This window comes from Amblyomma maculatum, chromosome 6 (genome assembly GCF_055883805.1).
Source record: "Amblyomma maculatum isolate TAMU_Amacu chromosome 6, ASM5588380v1, whole genome shotgun sequence".
NCBI lineage: Eukaryota > Metazoa > Arthropoda > Arachnida > Ixodida > Ixodidae > Amblyomma > Amblyomma maculatum.
The window spans coordinates 61,844,519-61,872,045 of NC_139349.1; the positions used below are offsets into that span (position 1 = coordinate 61,844,519).

General features: G+C 51.3%; 1 protein-coding gene across 3 annotated transcripts in view; it reads right to left on the bottom strand.

The window, feature by feature from the left end:
- Positions 1-10,590: 10,590 nt before the first annotated feature.
- Positions 10,591-27,527, bottom strand: part of LOC146185864 (beta-1,3-galactosyltransferase 1-like) — a 124,797-nt gene continuing 107,860 nt past the window's right edge. For all 3 annotated transcript variants that reach the window (XM_084606788.1, XM_084606789.1, XM_084606790.1), the window contains exon 2: positions 10,591-12,915. In XM_084606788.1, coding sequence (XP_084462914.1) covers positions 11,968-12,915 — 948 coding nt within the window. In that variant the 3' untranslated portion in view covers positions 10,591-11,967. The remainder of the gene's footprint in view (positions 12,916-27,527) is intronic.

The window sequence follows — 27,527 nt, forward strand, 5'->3', positions numbered from 1 at the left end:
AAATTGGTTCACAGGAAGGGAAAGGCGCAGTAACTGTCACACTTGCTCTGTGGACACCCGAACCGCGCCGTAAGGGAAGGGAGGAAGGAGGGAATGAAAGTGGAAAGAGAGAAAGAGGAGCCGTAGTGGAGGGCTACGCAGTAATTTCGACCACCTGGGGATCTTTAACGTGCGCTGACATCGCACAGCGGGGTTATGCCGGTGATGTGGCTCCTCGGAGCACTCTCGGGCGCAGTGTTCAGCGACTTTTTGTGGACGCTGTGGTATCCACGGTCCCCAAGGCGAAGGCTGCGCCCTGCCCTTCCGACGCTGCAGTGATGACCACCCGACGATGACCTGCGTACTCAGTGCGCCAATCTATACTCGGACGCAGCGGCAAGTGCGTTTCCTTCGCTTACACCCACGAAGCCTACAGTGCCGGCCCCATCTGCAAAGCCAGCTGAGTCGGCCAAAAGCAAGGAGGAAGTACAAATAGACTCTGTTGAGGACGCGACATCAAAAACGTTGCCGAATTCGACTACTGGTATACACTGACGAAAGGAACGGCCAGCAGTGATGTTGTTGGTGTTGTGGCTGTAGGAAGAAGGAAAAGAAAATGCACTGGCCTGCTACTGGCTCTGCAGCTGAGCCACCTCGCTGCCTCGTGCGGACAGAAGGGAAAATAGAGAAGAATGAAAAAGAAGACGGAGATGGATGGATGGACTAAACTTTAATGTCCAGCAGATAAGGTGATCTACCCACCCCCCGACACGCAGGTCAGGGGGCGGATGCCGCCGCCTCAGATGCAGGCTGGGAGACTTGGGTCCCAGCAGCCTCTTCAGCCAGTTGGACGAGTAGGAGCTGGAGCTCAGGGTTCGAGCTGCGCAGCAGGGTCTCCCAGGTGTCTCTGCTTCCTATATTGTGCGTCCCCCTGGGAGAATACGGGCATTCCCATATTATGTGGTCGAGGGTCCCTCTCGCCCCACAAAGATTGCACTTACCACTTCTGGCCTCAGGGAACATGTGGTTCGACATAACCGGGTGCGGATATGTATAGGTCTGCAGCCGCCTCCACACGACTGTTTGTCTGCTGTTTAATTTCGGGTCTGGCGGAGGTACCAGTCTATGATCCAATCTATAGTGCTGCGTTATCTCCCCATATTTTAGTAAGCACTCTCCGCTCCCTCGGTCATCAAGTGGCCCTGTAGCGCTCGGCGGTAGAGATCTCGAGCCAGCTTGTGGGCCGCCTCGTTGCGGGGGACGCCTTCGTGCGCAGGAGACCAAATTATTTGAATTCTCCTATCCAACTTTTTCTGGCCTAGGCTGCTAAGGGCGATATCCTGCCCTTGCTAAAATTTTGTATGGCAGTTTTGCTGTCACTAATGACAAACTTCGCTTCCGTTCCGACGCAAGCTAACGCGATCGCAGTTTCCTCGGCTACTTCTATGCTCCGCCCGCGCAAAGTGGCAGCTTTGACGGGATTGCCCCGGCCGCTGACGACCGTTGCCACGTGAAACTGCCACCACTTCCCGCCGCGTCCACGTAGGCCACCTCGTGTTCCGAAATTTCGCCGAATCTAATTTCTAATGCTTCGACTCATTTTTTCCCCCTGTCTTTGTTATATTCCGGGTGCATGTTTTTTTACAGGGGGGGAATCATCAGATTTTGTCTGGCTTCCTTATCAATCTCCACCTGAACTGTGGGATCCCTTCCGGATTTATTCCAACTTTCGCCAAAATAACTCTTCCTGTCTTCATGGTTCGCATTTGAAAGGTTCGCACCGCTTCCGCCAGTTCTGCCCATGTGTTGTGTAACCCTAGAACCATCAGTCTCTCTGTGGATATGCACATGGGCAGTCCCAGCGCTCTTTTCACGCATTTTCTGACTCAATCTTTCCGTTTTCCACCGCTTTTAAATCTAGATACGGCGTTGCGTAGCTCACTCGGCCGAAGATGTACGCCTGTATCAGTTTCATCAAATTGTTTTCCCTTAACCCTCGGCCCCTGCTGGCCACCCGCCTAATTAGGCTCAGGGTCTGCATCACGTGATTCTCCAGCCTCTTGATGGTCTCACCATTATGTCCGTGACTGGAGAATCAAGCCCAAGATTCTGATTTGCTCGACTATTGGTACCTCGTTACCCGCCACTTTAATTTTGATCTCCGACGCTGCCTTGCACCTTAAGTGCTTCGGATTGTATATAAAGAATTCTGATTTCTGCGGCGATCACGCTAGGCCTCTCTCTGCCGCGTAATCGACTATGATGTCGGTGGCGGCTTGGAGCAGGTTTTTGACGCAAGAATCCCTTCAACGGTTGACCCAAAGGGTGATATCATCAGCATATATACTAAATTTTGTAGGGCTCGTGGCGCGCCGCGCATTCGAAGGCCGCGCCACTTCCCAATGCTCCCTACGCGCGTGCCTGTTTCCCTCTCCCCGCTCGCGCGGGGATAACCGGTCCCGCGCGAGGGGGCTATAAAAGAAGGCACGCGCCGCCGTCTCGCCTCTCTTGGTCCTTGCCTCCTTGTTCCTGCTTCGCTCCTGGAGCTTCTGCACGGAAGACTACCCGCAGGCCGCAGCCCCCCGGACGACGACCTAGCACCGACTTCGACGATCCCTGTGAGATTAAAGATGTTTGTCATACGGCCCACTGTGTGTTTGTCGTGCGCATCCCTCGGGCAGAGGAATCGCCCACAACTGGCGCCCAACGTGGGGCTGAATTAGCACCCATGCGGACGATTTTTCTGCCAACGTGGCAGCGCATGGCAACACGACGGGCCGGTCCTTTGTATGTTAGGCGCGACGCCATTTTGAGTTTAGGGCTATCGTGTGTGCAGATGACGCGGAGTGTAGTATAGTAGTGTTTGTACAGTGTTTTAATTTTGTTTTGGGTTATGTGTGTGTTTTTTAGTGTCGGGCGGTTTGTGTTTTAATTTTTTTGTGCATATGTTAGTTTTATGAAGTGTTTAGCCTTTGTGACTAGCCTCCTGACGCGGGCTAGGTGGTAGTCGTGGCGTGCAGCAATGCTGCGGCACCCGGCCGGCCTTAGTTGTTGAGTGCAATGCCTCCGAGAAAAGACGTGCCAGATAGGGCCGCCGTTTCGGACGCCAGTGCGTCCGGAAGTGAGGTGAGGGATGCGGTAGAGTCTGCGCAGGTTACTGATGCGGCCGCCCTGATGAGGCAGATGAACGAAGTGTTGTCGGTGTTCACCCGTCAGCTCGGTTCGGTGGCTAGCGCCAACCAAGCCACAGCTGCGCCGACAGTCTCGCGTCCGCGGATAAATGTAGAGGTTCCCTCCTTTTCCGGCTACACGGACGTGAAGTCAGTCCACGAGTTCTTGCAAGAGCTCGAGGATTATCAGACGGCACTGGGTTCCCCAGACGACGTGGTGCTAGCGCAGGTAATCCCCGTGGCACTTGTTGAGAGCGCGGCGCGGTGGAGACGCTGCCAGCCGGCCTTCCAGTCGATGGCAGACTTCCCAGATCGCTTCCGCGCCGAGTTCTTGCCGCCCGATTACGAACGCCGGATGCTTGAGGAGCTAGCGTTGCGCACACAGCACCCAGAGGAGAGCCTCATCGAGTATGTACGCGCAATGCAGGAGCTCTACAAGAGGGCAGATCCCACGGCAACCGATCTAGAACAGGTCACGCGCGTGATGAGGCAATGCCATCCGCGCTTCAAGCCGTATTTGCGGGGACGTGGTTTTGCAAACCTCGAGGCCCTAGCACAGGAAGCGAAGGTAGTACAGGCGGATTTACTCGCTGAATTGCGCTACCAGCCACCCCCCAGGCCAGCCGAATCGCTAGAGCCGCGATGCGCCTGGGCCGGAGGCCAAGACTCCGCGCCGCGCGCCAGGGGCGCAGACGTAATGACGGTTGGGCAGGAAAGACCAGCGGAAGGCTCCGCTATTCCTCGCGCTCTTGACCCGTACGCGTTCGAACAGCGGCGTCGAGCTGGGCTCGCCAGCGACGTCCGCATAGGCGCGGAGAGAGGGGAAAGACGTCCCCAACCGCTTCGTGGAACGCGGCATTCCCCGACCGCGCGGCAGGTGAACGATCGGCTTTGCTGGAATTGCAACCAGCCGGGCCACCTGGCACGAGAGTGTCAAGCAAGGAGTATGCAGGGAAACGCGGACCGCCGGCGGCCATAATTGGTAACACCAGCCTGTCGCCGTCGGCGGGAGAATTTCGTGGTAGCCACGTCGAAAACTGGGAAATGTACTCCCACGCCGCGTCACCGGGCGACCGCCCCGGGGACGCAGAGGCTTTTGTCCCCCTCGCTTGTAGAGCGCGAGGAATGTTGTCGCGCTCGAGCCCTTTTATGCTAGTGCGGTTAGTTGGTCAAAGCTACTCGGCACTCGTTGACACGGGCTCAACTCTGTCATTGGTCAGTGATGATGTTTTCGAGGCCTGCCGTAGATGTAACATCCGTGTCAGGCCAGCCGAAACCCCTTTGAGCTTAGCAGCAGGGAAGACAAAAGCGGAGGGAGCGGTACGTCCTGCGTTTTGACGGCAGGAAGCGGAGGCATCGCTTCGTCTATCTGCCCGGCTTAGCCATACCAGTTATTCTGGGAAGAGATTTTCTTTCGAGCGAAGGCATTGTGCTTGACATGGGGGAGAACGGCTATCGCTACAGCCCCTTCACCCCCCTCATTCCCTTTGTTAGCGAGCCCAAACAGGAATGCGTCGCTCAGCGAGCGAGCGTCCATGCTTTTGTGGCAGATGGCTCCCCCAAGACACTGAATGGTAGCCCATTAGAAGCAATTATCGCGTCCTTCTGAGGAACCGGTAGTCAGCGCCGAAGGCTCGTGGAAACTTTAGTCCCGTTTTCGGATTGCTTCACAGAGAAACCAGGCAGAACCGACTTGCTTCAGCACGAGATCGAAACGGGTGATGCGCGCCCTTTCAGATGTAACCCGCGGCCGTTAAGTGCGCATAAGAGACAGCTTCTCGACAGCGCTCTTGACGAGATGATAGATACCGGCGCGGTGAGACCCTCACAAAGTCCCTGGGCGTCCCCAGTGGTTCTAGCGCCAAAGAAAGATGGTTCGGTCAGGCTGTGTGTTGATTATCGAAAGCTCAACTCACTGACGCCTACGGTTGCGTACCCTTTCCAGTCAATTCTGAACTACCCCTGCAGGCAATTCTGAACTACCCCTGCCCGACGGACGTGAAAAGCTTGCAGAGGTTTTTGGGAATGGTTGCCTTCTACAGACAATTCATCCCTAGTTGTTCAGAGCTCGCTAGGCCGTTGAACCAGCTGTTGCGGAAAGGCTCGAAGTGGGTCTGGGGCAAGGAACAGAACGACGCTTTTGTTGCCTTGGCTCGCGCGATAGCGAACACCACTAGTTTGCGCCTCCCCGACCTGAACAAGCCGTTTGCCTTGCAGACAGATGCTAGTGATGCCGGTGTAGGAGCTGTTTTGTTGCAGGAACACGAGGGCAAGCTGCGCCCTGTCGCGTTCGCTAGCCGCACGCTCACATCGGCGGCGCGGAATTACTCCGTGACCGAAAAGGAATGCCTGGCGATAATGTTCGCATTGTCAAAGTTCGACATGTACCTAGACGGAGCGGTTTTCACCGTGCAGACAGATCACCAGGCACTTTCGTGGTTAAAGAGGCTGAAAAACCCCGCAGGCAGACTCGCGAGATGGGCGCTGACGTTGCAACGTTACGCGTACGCCATTGAGTACCGCCGGGACAGCATGAATAAGATGGCCGATGCGTTATCGCGCGCACCGTTGAAGGCAGGCAGAAGCGCAGAAGAGGCGCAGACCAGCATTGCTGAAAGCGGCGTCGCCGCTAGTGGAGAGGAGGAGAGGGCGGACGCGAGTGTCGCGCCCTGCGTAGTTAAAGAGAGAAAGGAGGCGGACAGAGTTGCCGCGCTGTGCTGCGAGGGAGAGAAGGCGCAGCAGCTGGTGGCGGCGACTACTCGCCTGCCAAGAAGCGAGGCAGAGAGAAATCTGTCTTGGGGAGTAGCGGTCAGTAGGGAAGAGCTAACTGAGGCCCAGAAAGCAGACGGTCTATGCCAGCGGGTGTTGACAGAGCTTGCGAGTAGTGCAGCTTGCACCGGGAACGCTGAGGGCAAGTATGACGCGTATCTGCTGGGCGATGATGGCTTACTGCCCCGCTACATCCCCCAACTAGACGAGGAAGAGGCGATTGCATCCCCCTTCCGAGTCGTGGTCCCGCGGAAGTTGCGGAAACGATTCCTCCAGTACTTCCATGACTCAGCGCTGGCAGGCCATGGCAGCGGCAGTAAGACTTACGATAAGTTATGCCGTGTCGCGACCTGGCGAGGTATGAGAAAGGATGTGCTGGATTACGCCCGTACATGTCCAGTTTGCCAGGTAGCCAAGCCTCGGGCGGGGAAACCCGCTGGCATGATGAAGCCGGTAGTTAGCAACTATCCGTGGCAAGTGGTCGCGTGCGATATCATGGGACCCCTCCCTCGCTCCGCGCGCGGACACCAATATATCCTAGTAATAACGGACCACTATTTCAAGTGGGTTGAGGTTTTCCCCCTTAGGAAGCTTGTGTCAGAACGGATTTGGGAGAAACTGTTGGAGACATTCACTCGTTTCGGTTTCCCTTCCGACCTGATTACAGACAATGCCTCATATTTCACAAGCAAAGCCTTTGTTGATTCCTGTCGGGCGCTTCAAATCCGCCCCAGGAAAACGAGTCCCTACCACGCTCAGAGCAACATAACCGAGAGAGTGAATCGCAATGTTAAGAGTATGCTGGTCGCGACGACCGAGCAGCAGAGATTGGGACGCACGGCTGTCCGAACTGGCTTTCGCCACTAGAACAACCGTGAACAGGTCGGTGGGTATGACACCTGCTTACTTGAATTTTGGGAAAGAGATCGCTTTTCCGCTAGAGAACGCCCTACTTGACGCGGCGGGGCCCGCGCCCCCTCCGCTTACGCAGTACGCGGAAAAGCTCCGCGAGCGCTTTGAGGCAGCGCAGCGCGCGGCTCGTGAAAACCTCGATGTCGCGCGCATGGAGCAAGCGGATCAGTACAACAAAGGTCGTCGTCACGTGGTTTTCAACACAGGCGACTTGGTACTGAAAAGAACGCACCCGCTTAGTAACGCAGCGCGTGGTTTCGCCGCGTCGCTAGCGCACAAGTGGGTTGGACCGTTCGAAGTTACGGCACGGACTGCGCCACTCACCTACCAGCTGCGGTTGTTGGCGAGCGGTGAAACCGCTGGTCCGGTGCACGTCGCAGACTTGAAAGCTTACCACCTTCGCAAGGACGATAACTGCGAAGCGGGGGAAGCTCAAAGCAATGCAGCGATCTCCCCCAAAGTAAGGCGTACAGGTAGCAATCCGGTTCGCAACCGACGCTATAACCTAAGGCCAAGGTAGTGCACTACTTTGTCTAACGTCTTTGCTTCTTTCAGAATGCATTCTGATAAGATTTTGCAGCACCCACATGAACCACCGTCGCTGGGGCGGGAAACCGCACCCAGCGCATGTTTCAATGAGGGGCCACTTAAACAGGGGGTACCCCCTGTTATGTTTCTCCACCGAGAAGTGGGACAGCTGACGCGGCCACCGCACAGCAACAGGCAGAACCGCGAGCGGATCGGCCATTTCGACGCCGTTCATCGGCCGCGCAACGCTTCCTCCCGCCGACAAGTCTCAACGTGATCCTGCCACGCGCCAAATGTGTGTGCGTGCGTGTGTGTGGGCAAACGCCGGTCAAGCCTGGAGCTCTTGAGAGAGGGCGCCGCCCTCGCCCGTCTGCAGGAGGTGGAGGAGATGAGGTCGGACCATCTGCGATTGAGTCATTCGTCGTGAACCAACATGTTTGGCTCTCCCTTTCCTGTGAGGGTTTACCCTTTCCCTGTGAACTGGAAAAACTATAAAAAGCAGCGGCCGACTCCGCTGAGAGAGAGACTACTTTGACGCGCCGTTGAGACGACGCTAGACACCAGCTGTGTGAGAGTGTCTGTATTCTCTCCGGGTCAGCTTCTCTGCCCGTATCTTCACGATGTTGTAGTAAAGGTTGTTTCGTTAGAAGACGCCTCGTCTTTGCTGGCACCTTTGATGCCGTCCGCCGTCCACGGAGCCGCCAGGCCAACGCTACCGAGGGGCGCGCGAGCCAAACCTAACACCCCCTAGTTTGTAGTGGTTTGTGGCCCATCATTGTGACCAGCGCGGCCATGCTGGCCGTCTTCAACGAATCTGGATTGGAGCCCGCTGCCCAGGCCAGGAGTACGGGCCTCAGGAAGCCAGGTGTGCCCGGGGCGGAAACGCCTGCTGCAATGTGCATCCAGCACGGCGCCACGTGGAAAGGGGTCAACGATGTAGAGCAGCAGCTCAGGGCCGTTGCCAGGCGTATCCGTGGCCGAGCCCAGCTGCGCTGTAACCCCGAGGATGTGGCCGCTGCCGGAGAGGGACCAGCCGGAACAGTCCCGCCATGCCTGCTGCTTCTCCCGTCTCACGGACCAGCTGAAATGGCATCCCGCCAGAGCCGGGCGACAAGCCTTCATATTTTACGCCGACCCGGGCTCGAACATGGACATGGCCCGGCTGTTGGCGGAGCCCGGGTCGGACGCTGAGGGGGGGGGGGGGGGGAAGATGAAGGGCTCGTGGCGCGCCGCGCATTCGAAGGCCGCGCCACTTCCCAATGCTCCCTGCGCGCGTGCCTGTTTCCCTCTCCCTGCTCGCGCGGGGATAACCGGTCCCGCGCGAGGGGGCTATAAAAGAAGGCACGCGCCGCCGTCTAGCCTCTCTTGGTCCTTGCCTCCTTGTTCCTGCTTCGCTCCTGGAGCTTCTGCACGGAAGACTACCCGCAGGCCGCAGCCCCCCGGACGACGACTTAGCACCGACTTCGACGATCCCTGTGAGATTAAAGATGTTTGTCATACGGCCCACTGTGTGTTTGTCGTGCGCATCCCTCGGGCAGAGGAATCGCCCACAATTTTAATCCTTCGAGCTTTGCCAATTGCTCGGGGAGTTCCCTCATAGCCACGTTGAAGAGTAGGAGGGACAGCCCTGATTCTTGGGGCGTACCCTTAGTCCCAAGCTATATTGTGAGGGATTCCAGCGTTTGGAACTTAATGCAGATCGTTCTACCCGTCAGAAAGTTCCTGATGTACCGATATGTTCTAGTACCTTCATTTCGTCACACTTGTTGTTCCAATTTTGTTCGCATAATTTTTAAGGATATATTCTTCGATTTCCTTATTATGTCGCGCAATCCTTCTTCTGAGGTTGCAGTACCATTTCTGCTTTTTGAAACGACGCTCCATGCTCTGCTTAGCTTTCCACATATGCAGAAGACGGCTGTCCGCAATCTCTGGGGCGTTATCCCCTTCGAGCAAATTTGCTGCCTCTCTAACGATCCGATTTGAGCGCCGTCGCCCATTCCTCGATGCTTCTGATGGGCTCTAGTTCCTGAGCCCTCCTGATATCTCTAAATACATCCCACTCAACGACGGCCGGAGCGCGAGCCCGGCGAGAAAGACGCGCGCCGCGCAAAAGCAGGCCGCGATCACATGCTGTAAATTTAATGAGATTGCATTCAAATTCACGCGCCGACAAATCAGCAATAGTCGGAAGTCACCACGGCTGTCGTGTATTTAACTTCACGGTCATCATTGCCAGCCGCAGCCGGCTCCGAGGACGGTAGCATGCGATTTTCGCGTTTTGAACCAAATTACGGCCTCGAAACCATGCAAAGTTTACATTTGCAGCGAATACTGTCGAAGCGAGACGAGAGTCAGCTTTTTAATTTGATCACAGGTGAAAGTATTTTGCGCCTCTGTCCACCAAGGTAGCTACGGCAACTAATTTAATAGCTAAAGTGTGTATCTTCAGCAGTGCAGGACCGTAAACAGAGCGAAATTCGGAGCAGTCCACCCCACAGGTATGAAGAGGGTCGTATTTGATAAAATCTGCAAGAACAGCGCGGCACACTGACGCCTTGGCGACATCTCGCGAAAGAAGAAAAGTTCTAGGGGTACTTTGGACTACTAAATTGCGATAAGGCGAAAGCGTGTGTGGCGAAGTGGTCCGAAACCTTCTACTACGGCACCTCTTTCCCTCTGTTTTCCCTGCCACCTTCCTCCTTTTCTTTACAGCTCGGTTAAGGTGTCCGCGGAGAATTGTGACAGATACTGCACCTTTTCTTTGCTGTCAACCAGTTTGAAACGCCGCCGATGCCTGTTGTACTGCGTCTATTTTTATATGCTCTGTGGTGCGGCGTTCGAGGAAGCGACAAATGAAAGGCGCCGCACGGACGCCTGGATCGAACGCCCGGCGGGGGGGGCATGTCTAGGTGGTGTTGGGCGGGGTCAGCTTCGTATATGCGTGAATCGCCTGGTGACGTCACCACTAGTAGTGACGTCATCATGTGATGGTGTAACTAATTAGAACTAGTTATCAGGCATGCGACACAGCTGGCGAAGCGAGCGAAGGCGAGCGCAACGATGAGGCAAGCAGTGTGACGTCAACGGCTCCGCGGCAAACGCCGGCGTCCGCCAGCTACGCTGGTTGCTAAGCAACGGCTCAATGTCATTCTGTGCTTCCTCGGTGCACCGCCACAGCGAAATCGCAAGTCCGTGGTCAGTGCAGCTTTCGCTACAAAAAGAGACGTACTCGACATCGGTCTTCACTGTATATAAAATCTTCTATTTTTTTTTTGTAATAACGTACAAACGTGCCTTGGTGCACTGTGTGCGACATTTACAACATTTCTACTAGTACATGTGACACGCTGAAATGCATATGATGAGTACACGTACCGCCATTGCTTCGTCTGAACAACGCTAAAACAACACAGCCAGGAAACGCTTTTTCTGGCAAAGGGCATGAAAAAAAAAAATGCCGCTTAAGAAATCAACAACAGTCGGAAGGCTACTGAATCTTCTACGCAGCATTCTTTTCTCTATGACACGAGTCAAACACTATGTTGTCATCATCACCAGGTTGTTTCGAGTGACATCTCCGAAAACAAAACAAGCAACAAAATATCAGAGTACAACAAAATGGCTTCTTACGCTACTGCCTCTAGCTCGCCCCATGACTTCGATTTTTCGATCACAATGGGCGTTTTCAAGTCATGGCACTTTCGATAATCGGGAGCAGCAGCTCCCCGTGAAGCACGTACGCGCGGTAAATGAGTGGGTTTGCGGCGGCTTGTAGTGAAGCCAGCCTTCTGCGTGGCGGGATGAAAAGCACCGGGTGACTATTTTGTGCGCGCGGCGAGCGCCCTATGTCGGCCGACAAGCACGATCAGCAAAGGCCAATCACCACGCGCCACAGCATGACTGTAGCACTAGCCTCGCATATCACATCGGCGATGTCTCGTCGCCACGCATCACACGAAAGGCGCACGGGTGCAGTTTTTTGTTTTTCACACAATGCACATAGTCGAGAGTGAACCGACCGCACCTCCGCGGCCATTCGTGTTTTCCGCAAATGCCTGGACAGAAGCATGACACTGGTGACGTGCTCAAGCTCAGTTCCTAGCGCCGAAGCACGACGTTTAAAAACGTCCTCTTGGGCTTTGTTCCAGTCGGCGTGAATTATACGCGTTGTGAGTCAAGTCCAATTGCTGCCGTTCCTGCTTATTTTTTTTTTACAACGTAATCGGCATGACAGACGCCTAGGAAATGAAGTGAGAACACAACAGGTTAAGCTATAAAGTCAGAATCTCCACAAACAGCGCTGCAGCCTCCACTTCAGAAATATACCCGTTTTTGGCCTTTTCTACAATTCGTTGGCTGCAGGATACAACCGATTAGCCAGAAGCAATTCTGCTAAGTATTGAGACCCCATTCTTTCCAGGAATCTGCGGTAAACAGTATGCGGTGGCTAATCGGTACAAGTGGCGCTACCTGCGCTTTGACCTCACAACCGATACCTATATCGGTTGTGAGGTTCGCGAGAACCAATTCAGCGCGGCAGCCTTTTAGGCGGCGACGACAACCGAGACCTCACCGAGGGCGCCCCGGGGGCGCCCTGTGGTCACCATCAGGAGCACTTGATGGCCCCGTCGTGTACCTTGGTCCACATAGCACGGAGCTCGTCAGGCGTCATAGAGTGCGCCGTTACGAGCCGGCGGAACTGACACGGTTCGTTTTTGCGCTTGTAGAACTTGAAGCCATTCGAGTTGACCGGCTTGAGGTCGAGCTTCTGCGCCACCATGCCGGTGACGAAGATGTCCTCCATGAAGAAGAAGGGCGTATCGAGCGCCGCGCGGTACAGTGGGCCGACGACGTCGTTGGACATGACGTAGGCTGTGCCGGACAGGTAGTCTGGGTACGTATGGTGCGTGTACACGAACGGCGGCACATACCACTTGGAGGTCCAGTCGCGGACAGGAGTGGCGCCGCGGATGAGACAGCCGAGCAGAAGCCGGCGCCCGCCCTTGTCGCGCAGCTGGGTCACGAGGTTGGGCACATTCACGTACATGTCGTCGTCCGCCTTGAGGACGTAGCGGGAGCGCGGGCAGTGGCGGTCCACCCACTTGAGCAGCACCACGGATTTGACCGTCAGGTTGTTGTACGTGTCGAGGAAGTCGGCCTGGATGATGTCGCCGAACAGTTCGCTCTCGGCGCGCACCTCCTCCTGAAGCGAGGCGTTGGACGTGCGCCCCAGGAGGAAGAAGGCACGCGCGGCCGTCGAGGAGGCATCCCGGATCCACGTCTCGCGCAGGGCGCGGCGCGCGGCCCCGTTGGGCACCGAGGAGCAGATGATGACGAGCAGGAAGCGTGGGCACGGGTGCCGCGGGTTCGCCAGCAGCGTCGAATCGTTGGGCACGAGGAGCCGCAGGTTCTGCTGCGCCAACAACCAAGACATGTCCGGCCGGTGGCGACCGCTATTCATGTTCCGGTAGAGGATGCCGTAGCAGAACAGCAGGCAGACGGCCACGGCGGCCAGCCGGGGAAGAAGGCGCACCGCCAGAGACGCCATATCGTCCTGCGACAAGGGGTAAAAAGAAGAGCGTGCATAACGATTTAAGGAACGGACACATGGGCAGAGCGCCGTGGCGACGCCAGAGACAATCGATATATGTATGAGAGAAAAGGCTGGACCATCCGCCGACAGAAATCTCTATATTATATACGGCATCGATTTTGCCTTAGGCATGTCACGGAAAACCGAAAGCCGACAACACGAGAATACAGTTAAATGTAATGTCACACAGTGTTTCTTCATCATGTCAATATAAAAATTGAAGGCGTTCGACGCAGGCCATGCAGTAGAAACCTTCCAAGCGTTGACCTGCCTGACAAGCAAATATGTTGTTCATGAGAGCGCAGTAAGAAAATGAAACGAATCAACAAACTTGTAACAGCAGGAAGGCCTTTCCTATTATTGCAGGTAGGTAAGGATGTTCACTTTGACTATGCGGTCGCTGTAGTCGGCACACTCCGGTTGCGTGTGTGCAGTGGCAGAGAAAAAATATTTAGGACTATTGTAGCCAAACCAGCATCGGTAATCCATCGGGCGCTTTTTACACATCGGCGTCGCAGTATAGCGAATCCGTAGGATGACAGGAAAATGTGCAAAAACAAGCTATCTTGCGGAAGAAACACAAGAACCTACTCTGCGAAAGCACCGGTTGAGAAGCCGTCGTCTTCGGAAAGTACTGCGCTTATGCAGCATCGCGCTTTTCCAGTCACAGAGCAGCGAAAACCCGAAATACCTATAAGCGGCGTCCATACCACAAAGCAAGGACTTCCAGCTCTTCAGCAATGCCGCTGGCCAACCAGCACTGCCGTGTCCAAGCGGCTGTTCCAACCATCGTGCAGCACGAGTGCATGCGGCTAGTGAAAGCAAAAGGAACAACATCGCGTGAATCGTGCAAACAGATTGACAACCTAGAACAAGGTGTGCGAGCGCGAGGCGAACGACTCGCGAGGCTATCTCGCGAACGCACGTGATGTGATGCACTGCCAGAAACCGTCGGTTAGCGCTAATAGCTCTAGCTGAATTAGCTATTTGTCTTTGTTTAAAACGTCTATCGATTAATAATTGATTGTATCCAGCTGGTGTTTAGCCTTGGCTACTGGTATCCGAGCCCAAGAAACCAGACGATCATGCCGCTGCCGTTGTTGTTGTTGCGGCTGTAGGAAGAAAGAAAAGAAAATGCACGGGCCTGCTACTGGCTCTGTATCTGAGCCACCTGATTTATTTATAGGAAGGGAAAGGCGCGGTAACTGTCTCACTTGATTTCTGTGGACACCGCAACCGCACCGTAAGGGAAGGGAGGAAGATGGGAGTGAAAGTAGAAAGAGAGAAAGAGGAGCCGTAGTGGAGGGCTACGGAGTAATTTCGACCACCTGGGGATCTTTAACGTGCGCTGACATCGCACAGCACACGACGCCTCTCCGTTTCGCCTCCATCGAAACGCAGCCGCCGAGGTCGGGTTCGAACCCGGGTACTCCGGCACAGTAGTCGGGCGTCTTATATCTGAGCCACCTCCGCTGCCTCGTGCGGACAGAAGAGAAAGAAAGAAAAGAAGAGGGAGAGAAAGACGCGCGCCGCAACAACAGCCGTCGTCCACCACCACCGAAGCGGTGGCGGGTGCAATGACGGCCTAGAACAGATAAAAATTCAGTGGCAGGCCCGCCCTTCCCTCCCCCCCCTCTTCCCCCCCCCCCCCCGCAAGCGGCGGTGACCCACCTGTCCCAGCCTCATCAGGGGAAGCTGCTGCCGTGAGTCGGCGATCATGTCTATATGACATGATATAGCCGAGGGCACTCCCACCCGTCTGGCGATGGGTTACGTATCAGTTGTACGGCGTCCGCTATTGCGCGGTGTTCCCATGCTATGAGTATCAGTGCGGTTTTGGATCAACATTAGGTGCATTCCCCCCCCCTCTCCCCACTTAAGTTAACTACGAGGGCAGATTTTGCTCATAAGGTGTGGACTTGGGGAAGGAATTTGAATAATTTTCAGGTCTCACGTGCTCTGGTAAGTTCAAAACGACATTTACGATGCTTTCTCGTTCCTAGCCTCAGAAGTTCGAGGATCGCGATTGAACACATTTCATTCACGTTTCCCGCTTTTATCGGACTTAAAAGCCCCAAAGCGACTCGGGCTATGGTGACGCCGTATCGTGGGGCTCCGGACGTTTACACAGTCTGGGGTTCTTCAATGTGCACTTACATCGAACAGTAAACGGGCGCCTTGCGTGTCGCCTCCATCGAAAAACGGCTGCCACGGGCGGGATTTGATTCTGCGTCTTTGAGTTCGGCAGTCGATCACCTTAACCACTGAGCACCCGTGACAGGGGATTCGAGTCGGGAAGACGTGACGAAATTTGAGGCCCGGCATTCCCGCACTTGGTGGCCACAGTCAAACCACCCCTACACACGATATCTACATAACCGAGGGCCTAGTGGTGAATGGACAACTGAAGATAAAGAGATCTGTGAGGATGTTTACCTTAAATCAGGCTGCACTTAGCCGATTAGGTGAAATGGAATTGAGTGACGTGAAATGCTTTGTGCTGAAACAACAGAAGAGATGCTAAAAATCCATCGTGCAGAACTGGAATTTGAAACTAGTCACTAAAGAGAAAGACGATAATGCACTCTTTAATTAAGCAGCATCAATTCAGAGAACAACATTTCCCCCGCCGTGGGTATGCGCCATTCGACTGAGGACATCATCATCCTCATCATCATCATCGTAATTTGTGTCAGCCGCGAAGTTGGTAGCGTGAAGAGTCTTGCGATCATGATGAACAGTGGACAGCCTTTCACGAGTCGAATAGTTGCTTCTTGCAAGTATCGTCGTCAAACTCGATTAAGAGCTACTGGTACGACTAATGGTGTAAAAAAACAACACAACTGTGGCGCATAGTCAAGGCACTCAGCCACAAACGGCGGGCGCGTTTGCAACTTCTCTGTCACACACCCAGGGCCCCACTCTTGGCCGCGAGAAAATTTATCTCGCTATTGTAAACTTATTATTTGTTGTTTTTCAAAGCTCGAAAGTATCGGTATGTGTTCACAAAATTGTGAGCCAGAGCCACAACACCCCATTACTCGTATCAGGACCTTAACTTCCAATTCCGGCCACTAGAAAACATTCCTTGTGTAATTTTAACTTCCGCCCTTAGACAATAACGTGGACATTAGGTGCAGTTTGCTGGCACAGACATTTGAAACACACTACCCATCCTCTGAAAAAGTCAGGCAATTTCAATATGCAGTTAAAAAAACAACTGACGCACAACAACAACAACAACAAAAACGTTTACGTGCGTTGATATTTTTATTTCTGCCTCTTCTGTGCCACAAACGGTTCTGATAACATTCGCAGCCCAAATGATATCCGTACGCCTGTATTATTTGCTGTATTTTGATTGTTCTTGCTGTGATGTTTGATTTGCTGCCTTTAAGTTCTTGTCGACAGTTGTATCAGTGCTGCCCTTGAATTTGCTAGTAAAGTATACTGTTTTAATTGTATCCCAAATGGCCGTCAGTTATGGGCCCAGAAAGTGTTCGTATATTTTGTATTTTTACAAAGTGAAATAAAATTGAACTGAATTGAATCTTTCAAGTTTAGTTTACGCTCCAAACATTTCTATGGGACCGTGAACAAATTGATTCCTCCCACGTACAACGTCACGCCGAATGGCCGAAGCCATGTGCGCACCTGCCAGACATTCGCAGGCTCCACCACTATTCGGCTAGCGCGTTTAAAAAACCACTGAAACGCGACCGGAGACGCAGAAAAGGAGAAGAGTCGCCGGTTTGATTTTTACGGTCGGTCACACCGCATTCCAAGGTTACTGGCGTTTCGACTGCGCCCGACCAGACGCCAATATGTTGGTAAGCCATTTCGATTACCACGCACGGATCGAGGCGTGCATGATTTTTCGGGCTGACAGGTCAGGGCCAAAAAACGATATACAGATGTCGCACCACTGGCCAATTCTTAAAGAAAAGCGCGTGACGCTTCTTTTTTTTTTTTTCTTTTTTTTTCGCGCTGTTTCCCCATGCTACTGTAATAATTGGACGTTAAATTTAAAACGATAGCAGCCCGTTATTTCTGATAACACCATCAAGACTTTAATCGTTTGGAGGAAACACTTGTGGTCAAGCGTCACGATAGTTCCGAAGATCAATAAAGTACATTTTCGCGGAGAACAATAACAGGACGGAGCTGTCTGGAATGTACCTTTAAGAACCACTGGATTTACCCAAACCAGGAAGGGGCAAATAGAGACATTTGCCATTTAGGCGCGTTAAAGACGGCGGATGATACGGGGGAGAAATTGCGCTGCCAGGTCAATGCCCAAGGATTTGTAAAATTCGAAGAGCGGAGGGCATAAGTGCGCCGAACATTTCTCGTTTTCAGTCGATGAACAGCGTCCAAACTGGCCTCTGCACTCACCGTGTTCACTTGGCACCACAGCACGCAGCATGTCTCAAGCTGCATCTTGATTTCCATAACCGATAGAAGGTACAAAAATAAAGGAAGAGTGAAATCGTCATAAACAACAAGCAAAGGCGGATGACGTAAAGAAAAATCAATGAAACAAAAAGTGAACGAAGGAAGGAAAAATCAATGAAAACACAAAGGGGACGAAGGACAGAAAAAGGTATATAATGGAATAAGTACACAAAATGGACACCAAACGGCGTACTTGCGCACGCCACACTCCTGCCGTCGTGTTTCAGCCGTCCGACTGGCAAGCTGCGGCGTTCAAGGAAACGAAAAAAAAAAAAATAACAAGTCCACTTTGGCGTGAGAATATTATTTACGGCGGCTCCTCGGTTTAGGCAGGAGCCTAGACAACGCCGGCTATTACGGACCGGCAAAGACAGCTCGAGGAAATATATATATTCAGACACTTCAACAGAACTGTCATAGAGATGCCATGTACAGAAGCCCGCTTCCACCTTTTGCGGGATGCATAATCCGTGCGCGCAGCGGACCAGTAAGGACGGCCTATATATAGCCTAAGCGCTAGAACCGACACGTTTCTGCTGAAGCTCGACGGGCGCGTCAAAATGGGACGGGCACAGTACACGCGACGATTCTTTCAACAAACGCGCGCCGAAACGTGAAACGGAACCCGCCATTCACCCTAACATATGCTATCGATTATACATGCAGCATTTTCATGACATCCACGTATACACTTAATTCGAAAACCGTGTTGCGAATTTGCACAATGCATCTGAATGCATTTCCGCAACACACAGGGAGGCAGCACCTGTTCTCTTCGAATTCGCGTCAGTATCGAACGCGTTCACAGGGTTGCACAAACGGAAATACCGTCTAGGGCACATTGTCAACCTGATCAAAAGACGACCGACTGAACACTGAAGCAAAAAGCAAGAAGCACGCTGGAAACACGCAAGAAAAATTGTAGGGGTTTAAGCACGACTTGAACCTAGTTATAGAGCGAAAGCTGTGAGTCTTGCAGCGAAGTTTTCTGCGGACACCTGAATTTAATGTACGCCGTCACAACGTTCGAACGAACCTTCTGTCCTAGCAACTCGCTGTCTTTCGCCTCTACTAACTACCGAGTTATCTGTCTTCTTCTTTTTCTTCTTCCTATTCTTCTTTTTTCCTCCTCCAACTCCTGGCCCAGTTATCGGCCTATACCACGTGAGTGTTGCTAGGCAACGGTCACGTGGCACGGTTCCACAGCGACGGCTTGAAAATCTAGCGCAGCGTAGCTCTCGCTACAAAATTGCATGGGAAAAATTAAAACTTATGACGCGATACAGCGTTAATGGCTCGTGTCGGCTTCCTTTGTGGATCCTCGTTGGTATACATGCATACCTATAGTCTGCTGCTTAATAGCTAATTTGTGACAGTCACTTCACGCATCCGTTAGCGTACATGAAAGCTACCAAGTTGTGGAAAGGCCACTGGGAATAGATCTAAAGCCTTGCTTTGACCAATCCACGAAAAGTGCCCAAGGGGCCTATGAGTAGCGTGAACTCGTATTAATCAGGATCCAGTGATGCCGGTGGGTTCGACTCCAATCTCGTCCTCTCAGCTCAAAGGAGAGTTGGCAGCTGCTGCTATGTACGTCATTCGGTGTCGTGACGTCACACAACACATCCACCAATCAGTGCCCGGCCATGTCACCCGCCAAGTAGCACCTGCCAGAGCCACGCCCCTGATTTTTCGTTCACAATTAAAGCCGGGTTTTCTGCACAACAAGGAGCCTTTAAAGCTAAATCGTTAAAATTTAACGAGGCAAAGCCACTGGTATAGCGAAAAAAAAATAACGAAGAACCCTCCGGGGTTCATAACTTGCAGCAATTTATAAGCATAAACATAAACAAGCAGTCAGTGGAGAAGTTGGACAATTTTCCACCCACATCCGACCAGCTTAGGCGCCCCAAGCAATGCACCACAATCGAAGACCCATCATTTTGGCGTGCCCCAGCAAGTCCCGTAGTTTCGGAATTATCGCACGCAGGCGAACCCAAGCTTATAAAAATTCGTTAAAAAAAAAGACAAAAAGTAAACAGAGAGAGAGAGAGGGAGAGAAAAATATAAGGGGGAAAAAAGAGAAAACCCCGGCAATCTCACCCCCTTAACAACTACATCCCCTCGCGCGCAGGTGACGTCCGTATTAGAAGCGGAAACAAAGACGAAAGCACCATAGGAAACATTGCACAACGCCCTAAAAGCGGCTCACCACGTTTGCGTTTTTCCATGACACTGTTTCCGAGCTGCAATCCTTTGTCATTGTTGTTGCTTTTCTTTCTTCGCTAGTGCTCATTCCTTTTGTTACAACGTAAGGTCGTCCCGCTAATCCAGCTGCAGGAGGAAAAAAGTGCGCAACTGCAGAACAGTTAAAACCGTACAGCACTCGTAATTACGATGGGCGTTCGGTTCCGCGCGTTTGCCTTTCTTCGCTCTCCACTTTTCTCCCATCTCTTTTCAGCGGATGAAAAAGAACAAAATTCAGCCTTACGCGTCCCATACCGCTTATCTTTGTTATCCTTTGGAACTCGTCAAAGCTTTATCCACGCTGCCGGAAAGCGGCAGCGACTAACTCGCGGGCCACACAGCGCGATATTTAAATTTACCAGCGTCCTTAGTCGGACCAACCACTTGAAACACTAAAGCCCGAAAGAAAAGGTGCCACTCAAGGTTTCAAATGACGGTGCGCGATCATCATTAACGAGCAAGCGCCGATAAGAGAACCCCCACTACGTGCGGCTCTGAAGCGGGCGCCTTTAGCAAGAGGAGGAGCGGGCTGCTTTCTATTCGCTATTCCATCCGTATACGCGAAAGCTTTCGAGAAAGGAATAAAGGGAGACGATAAACGGACCCCCGAGGACGAGAAAGAGCACATCTGAACAGAAACGAGTGTGGCTCCGTTAGCGCATTACACTAGATGTGTGCAAGGCGCGCTTTTCACCAAGTCCGAACTTTATTAGCACAGAACGGTACGCTTCATAAAAAGGTTAAGGCCCCGTGTGCACACAAATAAAAAGCTTTACTCAGCTGTGACTTATGCGTATAGATACAGACGTACGGAGCGCCGACGGAAAAATTCGGAGAAACAATATCTCACAACCTCGAGCATCACTGAACGCATTGTACGGAAGCTCGGATAAAAAAAATAAATAAAAATAATATATATATATATATATATATATATATATATATATATATATATATAGGGGAAATGAGGGTGCTCGTTATAATACATGAAGGAAAGAAGCCAACAGTCGGCGAGGCCAAAGAAAGCGTTGGGGATGGTACTTTGTCTTTTTTTTTTAATGTTTACTTGGATAATCACAGAAATTAGTAGTGTAATGTGTTTAGGGAAAGATAATTAAACACAAAGTAGAAGAAAAAACAACGTGCCGATGGTGGGAGCCGAACCCACGACCTCCGAATATCGCGTCCGGTGCTCTACCAACTGAGCTACATCGGCCGCTGTCCCCCCTGCTACTTGCTTGGGTATTTATGTTGTCTGCATACGAACCTTGAGAGTGTTCACCAGCGCCACCCTCAGCCAAAGCGGCGGACGTGGAACGTCCTTTGTTACCGCCAGCGTCACGTAGAACGTGATCAAGAGCGAGGGCGAAAGCTGTGCTAGAACCCTCTTACGCTACCTATGGCTTCGACTGCCAGAACCGAGACCCTCGTAAGCTACAAGCAGATCAATTAAGGGGAAATGAGGGTGCTCGTTATAATACATGAAGGAAAGAAGCCAACAGTCGGCGAGGCCAAAGAAAGCGTTGGGGATGGTACTTTATGTCTTTTTTTTTAATGTTTACTTGGATAATCACAGAAATTAGTAGTGTAATGTGTTTAGGGAAAGATAATTAAACACAAAGTAGAAGAAAAAACAACGTGCCGATGGTGGGAGCCGAACCCACGACCTCCGAATATCGCGTCCGGTGCTCTACCAACTGAGCTACATCGGCCGCTGTCCCCCCTGCTACTTGCTTGGGTATTTATGTTGTCTGCATACGAACCTTGAGAGTGTTCACCAGCGCCACCCTCAGCCAAAGCGGCGGACGTGGAACGTCCTTTGTTACCGCCAGCGTCACGTAGAACGTGATCAAGAGCGAGGGCGAAAGCTGTGCTAGAACCCTCTTACGCTACCTATGGCTTCGACTGCCAGAACCGAGACCCTCGTAAGCTACAAGCAGATCAATTAAGGGGAAATGAGGGTGCTCGTTATAATACATGAAGGAAAGAAGCCAACAGTCGGCGAGGCCAAAGAAAGCGTTGGGGATGGTACTTTGTCTTTTTTTTTTTAATGTTTACTTGGATAATCACAGAAATTAGTAGTGTAATGTGTTTAGGGAAAGACAATTAAACACAAAGTAGAAGAAAAAACAACGTGCCGATGGTGGGAGCCGAACCCACGACCTCCGAATATCGCGTCCATAAAGTACCATCCCCAACGCTTTCTTTGGCCTCGCCGACTGTTGGCTTCTTTCCTTCATGTATTATAACGAGCACCCTCATTTCCCCTTAATTGATCTGCTTGTAGCTTACGAGGGTCTCGGTTCTGGCAGTCGAAGCCATAGGTAGCGTAAGAGGGTTCTAGCACAGCTTTCGCCCTCGCTCTTGATCACGTTCTACGTGACGCTGGCGGTAACAAAGGAAGTTCCACGTCCGCCGCTTTGGCTGAGGGTGGCGCTGGTGAACACTCTCAAGGTTCGTATGCAGACAACATAAATACCCAAGCAAGTAGCAGGGGGGACAGCGGCCGATGTAGCTCAGTTGGTAGAGCACCGGACGCGATATTCGGAGGTCGTGGGTTCGGCTCCCACCATCGGCACGTTGTTTTTTCTTCTACTTTGTGTTTAATTATCTTTCCCTAAACACATTACACTACTAATTTCTGTGATTATCCAAGTAAACATTAAAAAAAAAAGACATAAAGTACCATCCCCAACGCTTTCTTTGGCCTCGCCGACTGTTGGCTTCTTTCCTTCATATATATATATATATATATATATATATATATATATATATATATATATATATATATATATATATATATATAATCTTGCTGAGATTTTACTCGGTTACACCGTTTTTTAATCGGTGTTCTCCTAACAGGACGTACAACACTGTTACTAGGCGATAACGGAACGAAGAAAAACGAACAGCAGCCTGCGATTCCAGCTACCAGTAGGTAGGTAAAAACATCAGCTAGCTAAATCCCATATCAACTACCACAGCGGTAACTAGTTCCTTAACTGAAGAGGCAGGCTTTAAACTGCTCATTGAAAGAAAGTCTCAAACATGTGCGAGAGTCGCACCGACTACCCTTCTGCCTGTGAATATGGCGGATCTCGAACTGTTTGCCACATAGGGTTGTGGATGGTTCCAAACGACTTGTCTCGTTGAGATGTAAGACGTAATACATTATATAACGAATAAATGTTCCGGATATAGCGAATGTGCTTGTAATTTGCAATTAGCACCCAATCCACACCGTAGATGATGATACTCGTGCATTGGAAAAGCTCTTTCCCGTTAGACGCGGAATGTTCGAATTAATGTCAAATTCGAATTGGTGTCAAATGACCTGACACGTTCTGGAAGATCAAATTACGAATTGAGATGAAGCCCAAAATATGTGCGGGATTCACAGCGACGACCTTTCCGCCCCAAACTGTGCAATACGAGGAGCTTCAGACTGCCATTAAGGCCAAACCGTTTGTCGCAGAGGGTTCCGGTTGGTGCCAAAATATTTTCCGTGTTGTGATGTGTGACGAACACGTTTACGAAATTTCGCAACCGCTGTAACGAAGCAATACACCGGATATAGTGAAGGTGGCAGTAATTCGCAATCACAGCGCACAATTCATGAAGCAGATGGCGCTGCTTCAAGTTCTTACAGCTATTGTCTTTAAGTCGAACACTGCGAGGGTGTAGGTGGAATTTTGTTCTTTTTTCAATTGTTTTGCTACCCAACTTCATTCGTCGAAATAGAGCGGCTGCGGCCGGGATCGAACTCGCACACTCGGCCGCCCCGGCCGAATCTCACAGCCACCGATCTGCAGCAGCCAGCTTTGAGGAGCAAAACCAGGCTTCAATGATGGCAGCCAGTTTTAGATGTTCTCCAGCGATCGCCTGTGCGTTTCTGTTTCCCCGACGGGATCCTGCGACGGCGAAAGCTGCAGCCACCGACCTGCTGTACGCGATTAAGTAGCGCCACGTAACGTAATAAGATAGAGGAGAAAAAGGGTCCATACACAGGGAGGAAAAACGGCGCGCTCATTTATTTTCGAGTGGCGTGATCATCCTCCCACGGGTGGCGCCACTCGTCTCGATGGCCGTGTGGTATAAAACTCGCGAAGCGCGCGCCGCTTTGGTAAAAGTGAGCTCGGTGGAAAGAGAGCGCTCGGAAAAGAAAATTTTCCGAGACGAAACCGGAAGGAAGGTAAAAAGTCGGGCGAGAAGATAGAGAGCAGCCGTAAAAATGCGCGTTTCGTTCGGGACAGAGCCAGGGCGCGAGAAAGCCGCGGCGCCGAGGCATCGAGATATAAATAAAGCACGCGCACTCGCGCCGTCATGCATTCATGCATTCTTTACGAGATCAAAAACCACTCAACGCGAAGTTGTGAGCCTGCTTTCCCTTTCGCTCTCTGCTAGCTCCATCTTACGGACAAAACGGTTGATTCCCTTTCTACGTTACAGCGGCGCTCCGGTCACGCTGTCACTGGCGTACAGAAGGTATACGCCTAGGCAAATTCAAAAAGAGGATGCAGTCTCCACGTCACAGTAATCAACTGAAAGATGTCCACAAAGAACGCGTGCATAATTTGCTCGGTCTGTGCACAGGGCTGCTGCTACAATAAGATGGAATTAGACCTGCGACAGGCACCGGTATGTAAGGCTTTGTCACGAAGCTGCCTACATACAGCTTATGAGAGACGCCTTAGGGTTAATATCGGCCCCATGGCGCTCGCGCATAGACATCGCGCAATGCATGGCAATTCGGCCGGGTTTAGAGTGCGCCTCTTTAAATTCAACAGCCGAATGTCCTCAGCCGGCGAGCCAGTACTAGAACTGCGATATACTGCTCGCGGCATATAGTTAAAATTTCATTTCATTAACGTCAACTTGTGGAATGAAAAAAAAAAAAAATACGGAAACGCAAAGCTCATCTTAACAGCGAAATGCGACAAAACTAAAAGCAAAGTTGCTGCTACAGGTCTTTGCCACTTTCTTGTCCAACGTGATCGTTGTCGCCTCTATTTTCAACATTTTAATACTTGTATTAAGTAGTGGATCCAATCAAGATACTTCGTGCTGTTTTTCGATTAAAATTCGATATTCGGCTCTGTCTAGACACATCTGCAGTGAGCCAAACGAAGGGTATGCCAACACCACGTCAAATGGCCTCGCGACGTCGTGCACCATTGGGCCAATCGGTGAACCTGCGGACACCAACGCGTTTTGTTGCTCGCGTAGGCTATAATGCTATCACATTAAACAAAAACGAACATTTTCACTGAGCACAAGGCAAAGGCACAGAATCGCAGATTACCACATCCATCACATGTTCCGAAAACACCTTGCCTATATATTAAAACTTCGAAAAGAGATTTCCATAAGCTCCATGTCGATACCACTCGGGTTTTCTTGAGATGAAGGAGATAATGTTAAGTGTCGAGGCTAGTCGCGGTTACGCCATGCGCCTTGCTAATGGAGCGGGCAGAAGACGAAGATGAGCGATAGCGCGAGCTCCTCTGACAAAAACGGCGACGGAGACCTCTCTGTTCTCGAAGCTGGCCGTATCTTATGTGATCTTCGCTAGTGTAAATAGTTGTAAATATATTCCTTCCCGCAGCACTATCCATTTTCCTTTCTGTTTCAGAAAATATCAAACACCTCAAACAAAAAAAATAATAATAATAACGCCGCGCCGCGGCGTTCTTTGATGGGCGCGTCACGAGCGGGCATCAAAATAGCGCCCGTCGAGTCTCCGAATGATGGACGGTGCACGAGCGCCCGACGTCGCGAACGCTACGCAGAGACAGCTTGACCTCCACTCAGAGAGGGAAATAGATCCGCAGCCGAGAGCGGCAAATGGAGACGGGGCGTCGACGCGCCCGGACGCACGTAATATACAGCGATTGCGCACGACGCTGACTGCAAACTGCTCTCTTTATTTATACTCTCCGCACTCAATGTCCTGCAGTTCTTCCGGTCGACATTTCATACTGCCTACAGTGAAGACAAGGAGGTGGCCATCAACTTGCACTGCAGGCATAGGGTATGAAAATGCAGTAAGTCAAATAAATGTTTGCTAATGAATGCTAGTCTTTAAAAAATGGCCGGGATTTAAGTCCGCCTAAAGCGATTAAGACGTGCAAAATCACTCATTGGTACGATTTTGATTGACGGTTTAGTGCTGAGAGCCTGGAACAGAGCTAAAAATTGGTTTCCGAGGAAAGGAAAGGCGCATTATCGGTCCCACTTATCGGCATAAAATTGAAGGTATATGCACTTATGTCGCGGTTCGAATCCCCCATCGCAAACTTGCCTCCAACTTGACCAGCAGATGTGTGCTAAATGAGAAGTGAAATGGTATGACGTCACCCTGAACGTAGCCTGGAGAACGGTCGCGCCACGATTTTGCCACAAAGTTGTGGTTATTTGTCCTACCATTTGACACGGACAAATTCTGCGGGCGCCACACAAAAGCCAAGTAATTTGCCTTAAATAACTTGGCTGACGATTACGATACACGGTAATTTGTAATTTGAGCGCTGCTCTAGAGGTGTGCGAACCATGCGGGCGATCGAATGCGGAATACGCAGTGCCGAACGGCGGCAGCGATTGGCCTCGGTAGCAGTGGTAGGCGCCTCCTTTTGGCCGGAACATTTCACAGAACTACCACGGCAGCGGCAGCGTGACAGATTCTGACACTCTTGCCATTCTCCCCTCCTTTACTTTCCTCCGTTCTCCTCGCCCAACCTCGTCTTGCTGGTCTTGCCCTCTTCTTCAGTCCTGCCCTTCGCGCCGTGGTCGTGCATTCCTCCTCCATTCCTCCTCGCGCTCTCTTCGCTATCACCGGACTTTTATCCACTGCTCTGCTCATCGTACGCTCCGCTAACTAATGTCGTTCAGTCCACAAGCAGGCGCCTAAGATTTGTTCTCTAAAGGAAGTACACACATTTATTTATTTATTTATTTATTTATTTATTTATTTATTTATTTATTTATTTATTTATTTATTTATTTATTTATTTATTCAACAAACACCTAAAGGCTCTCCGTCGAGGGTATTACATAGAAGAGGAAGAAGAAGAGGGGAAGGCAAAAGGGACATCGTGAAGGTGCAAAGGTACTATAGACAGGCTAGGCATAACAGAATAATAATAAGGTTAGGGTAAGTTAGGTTTATGGGGTTTAACGTACCAAAGCGACTCAAGCTATGAGAGACGCGGTAGTGGAGGGCTCCAGAAACGTAGACCATCTGGGGTTGTTTAACCTGCACTGACATCTCACAGCTCACGGGTGCCTTGCTTTTCGCCTCCATCGAAAAGCGACCGCCGCAGCCGGGATTCGATCCCGCATCCTTGAGCACAGTATAGTCGAGCGCCCTAATCACTGCCCCACCGCGGCGGCAGTAATAGCATTTAGGCCCCGAATAAAATAAAGAAGCAAGCCATAGAAAACAGTATAATACAAATTATACGTTAACACAAACGATAACGCATAACGGAAATGAAATATACCACGGTGCATGTATTAGGCACGAAAAAACAAAAACAAAACAGAATCAGTCGCAAAAGTACAGCCACTGAAAAGGGGGAAAAAATGTAAGAAAAAAAAAAGCAAATCGCAATGTCGCTGCGGATGAGATCGTAAAATTTCGGGGCGTTAGATTTAGTGGCCATGTGCGCTGGCAAATTATTCTACATTATCTTAGTGCGATGTATGAACATGCAACCTGAACCAAGGATTTAAAAAGCAGGAACAGCAGCATGACGAGACCACTGACAAATATTTTGCTGTCCCGTGGTGCTCTTAAGGGCAGTTTTTCATATTCTGCCCATTTAAATAACCATCACCAGCCTGACTATACCCACTGCAGTGCAAAATCATCT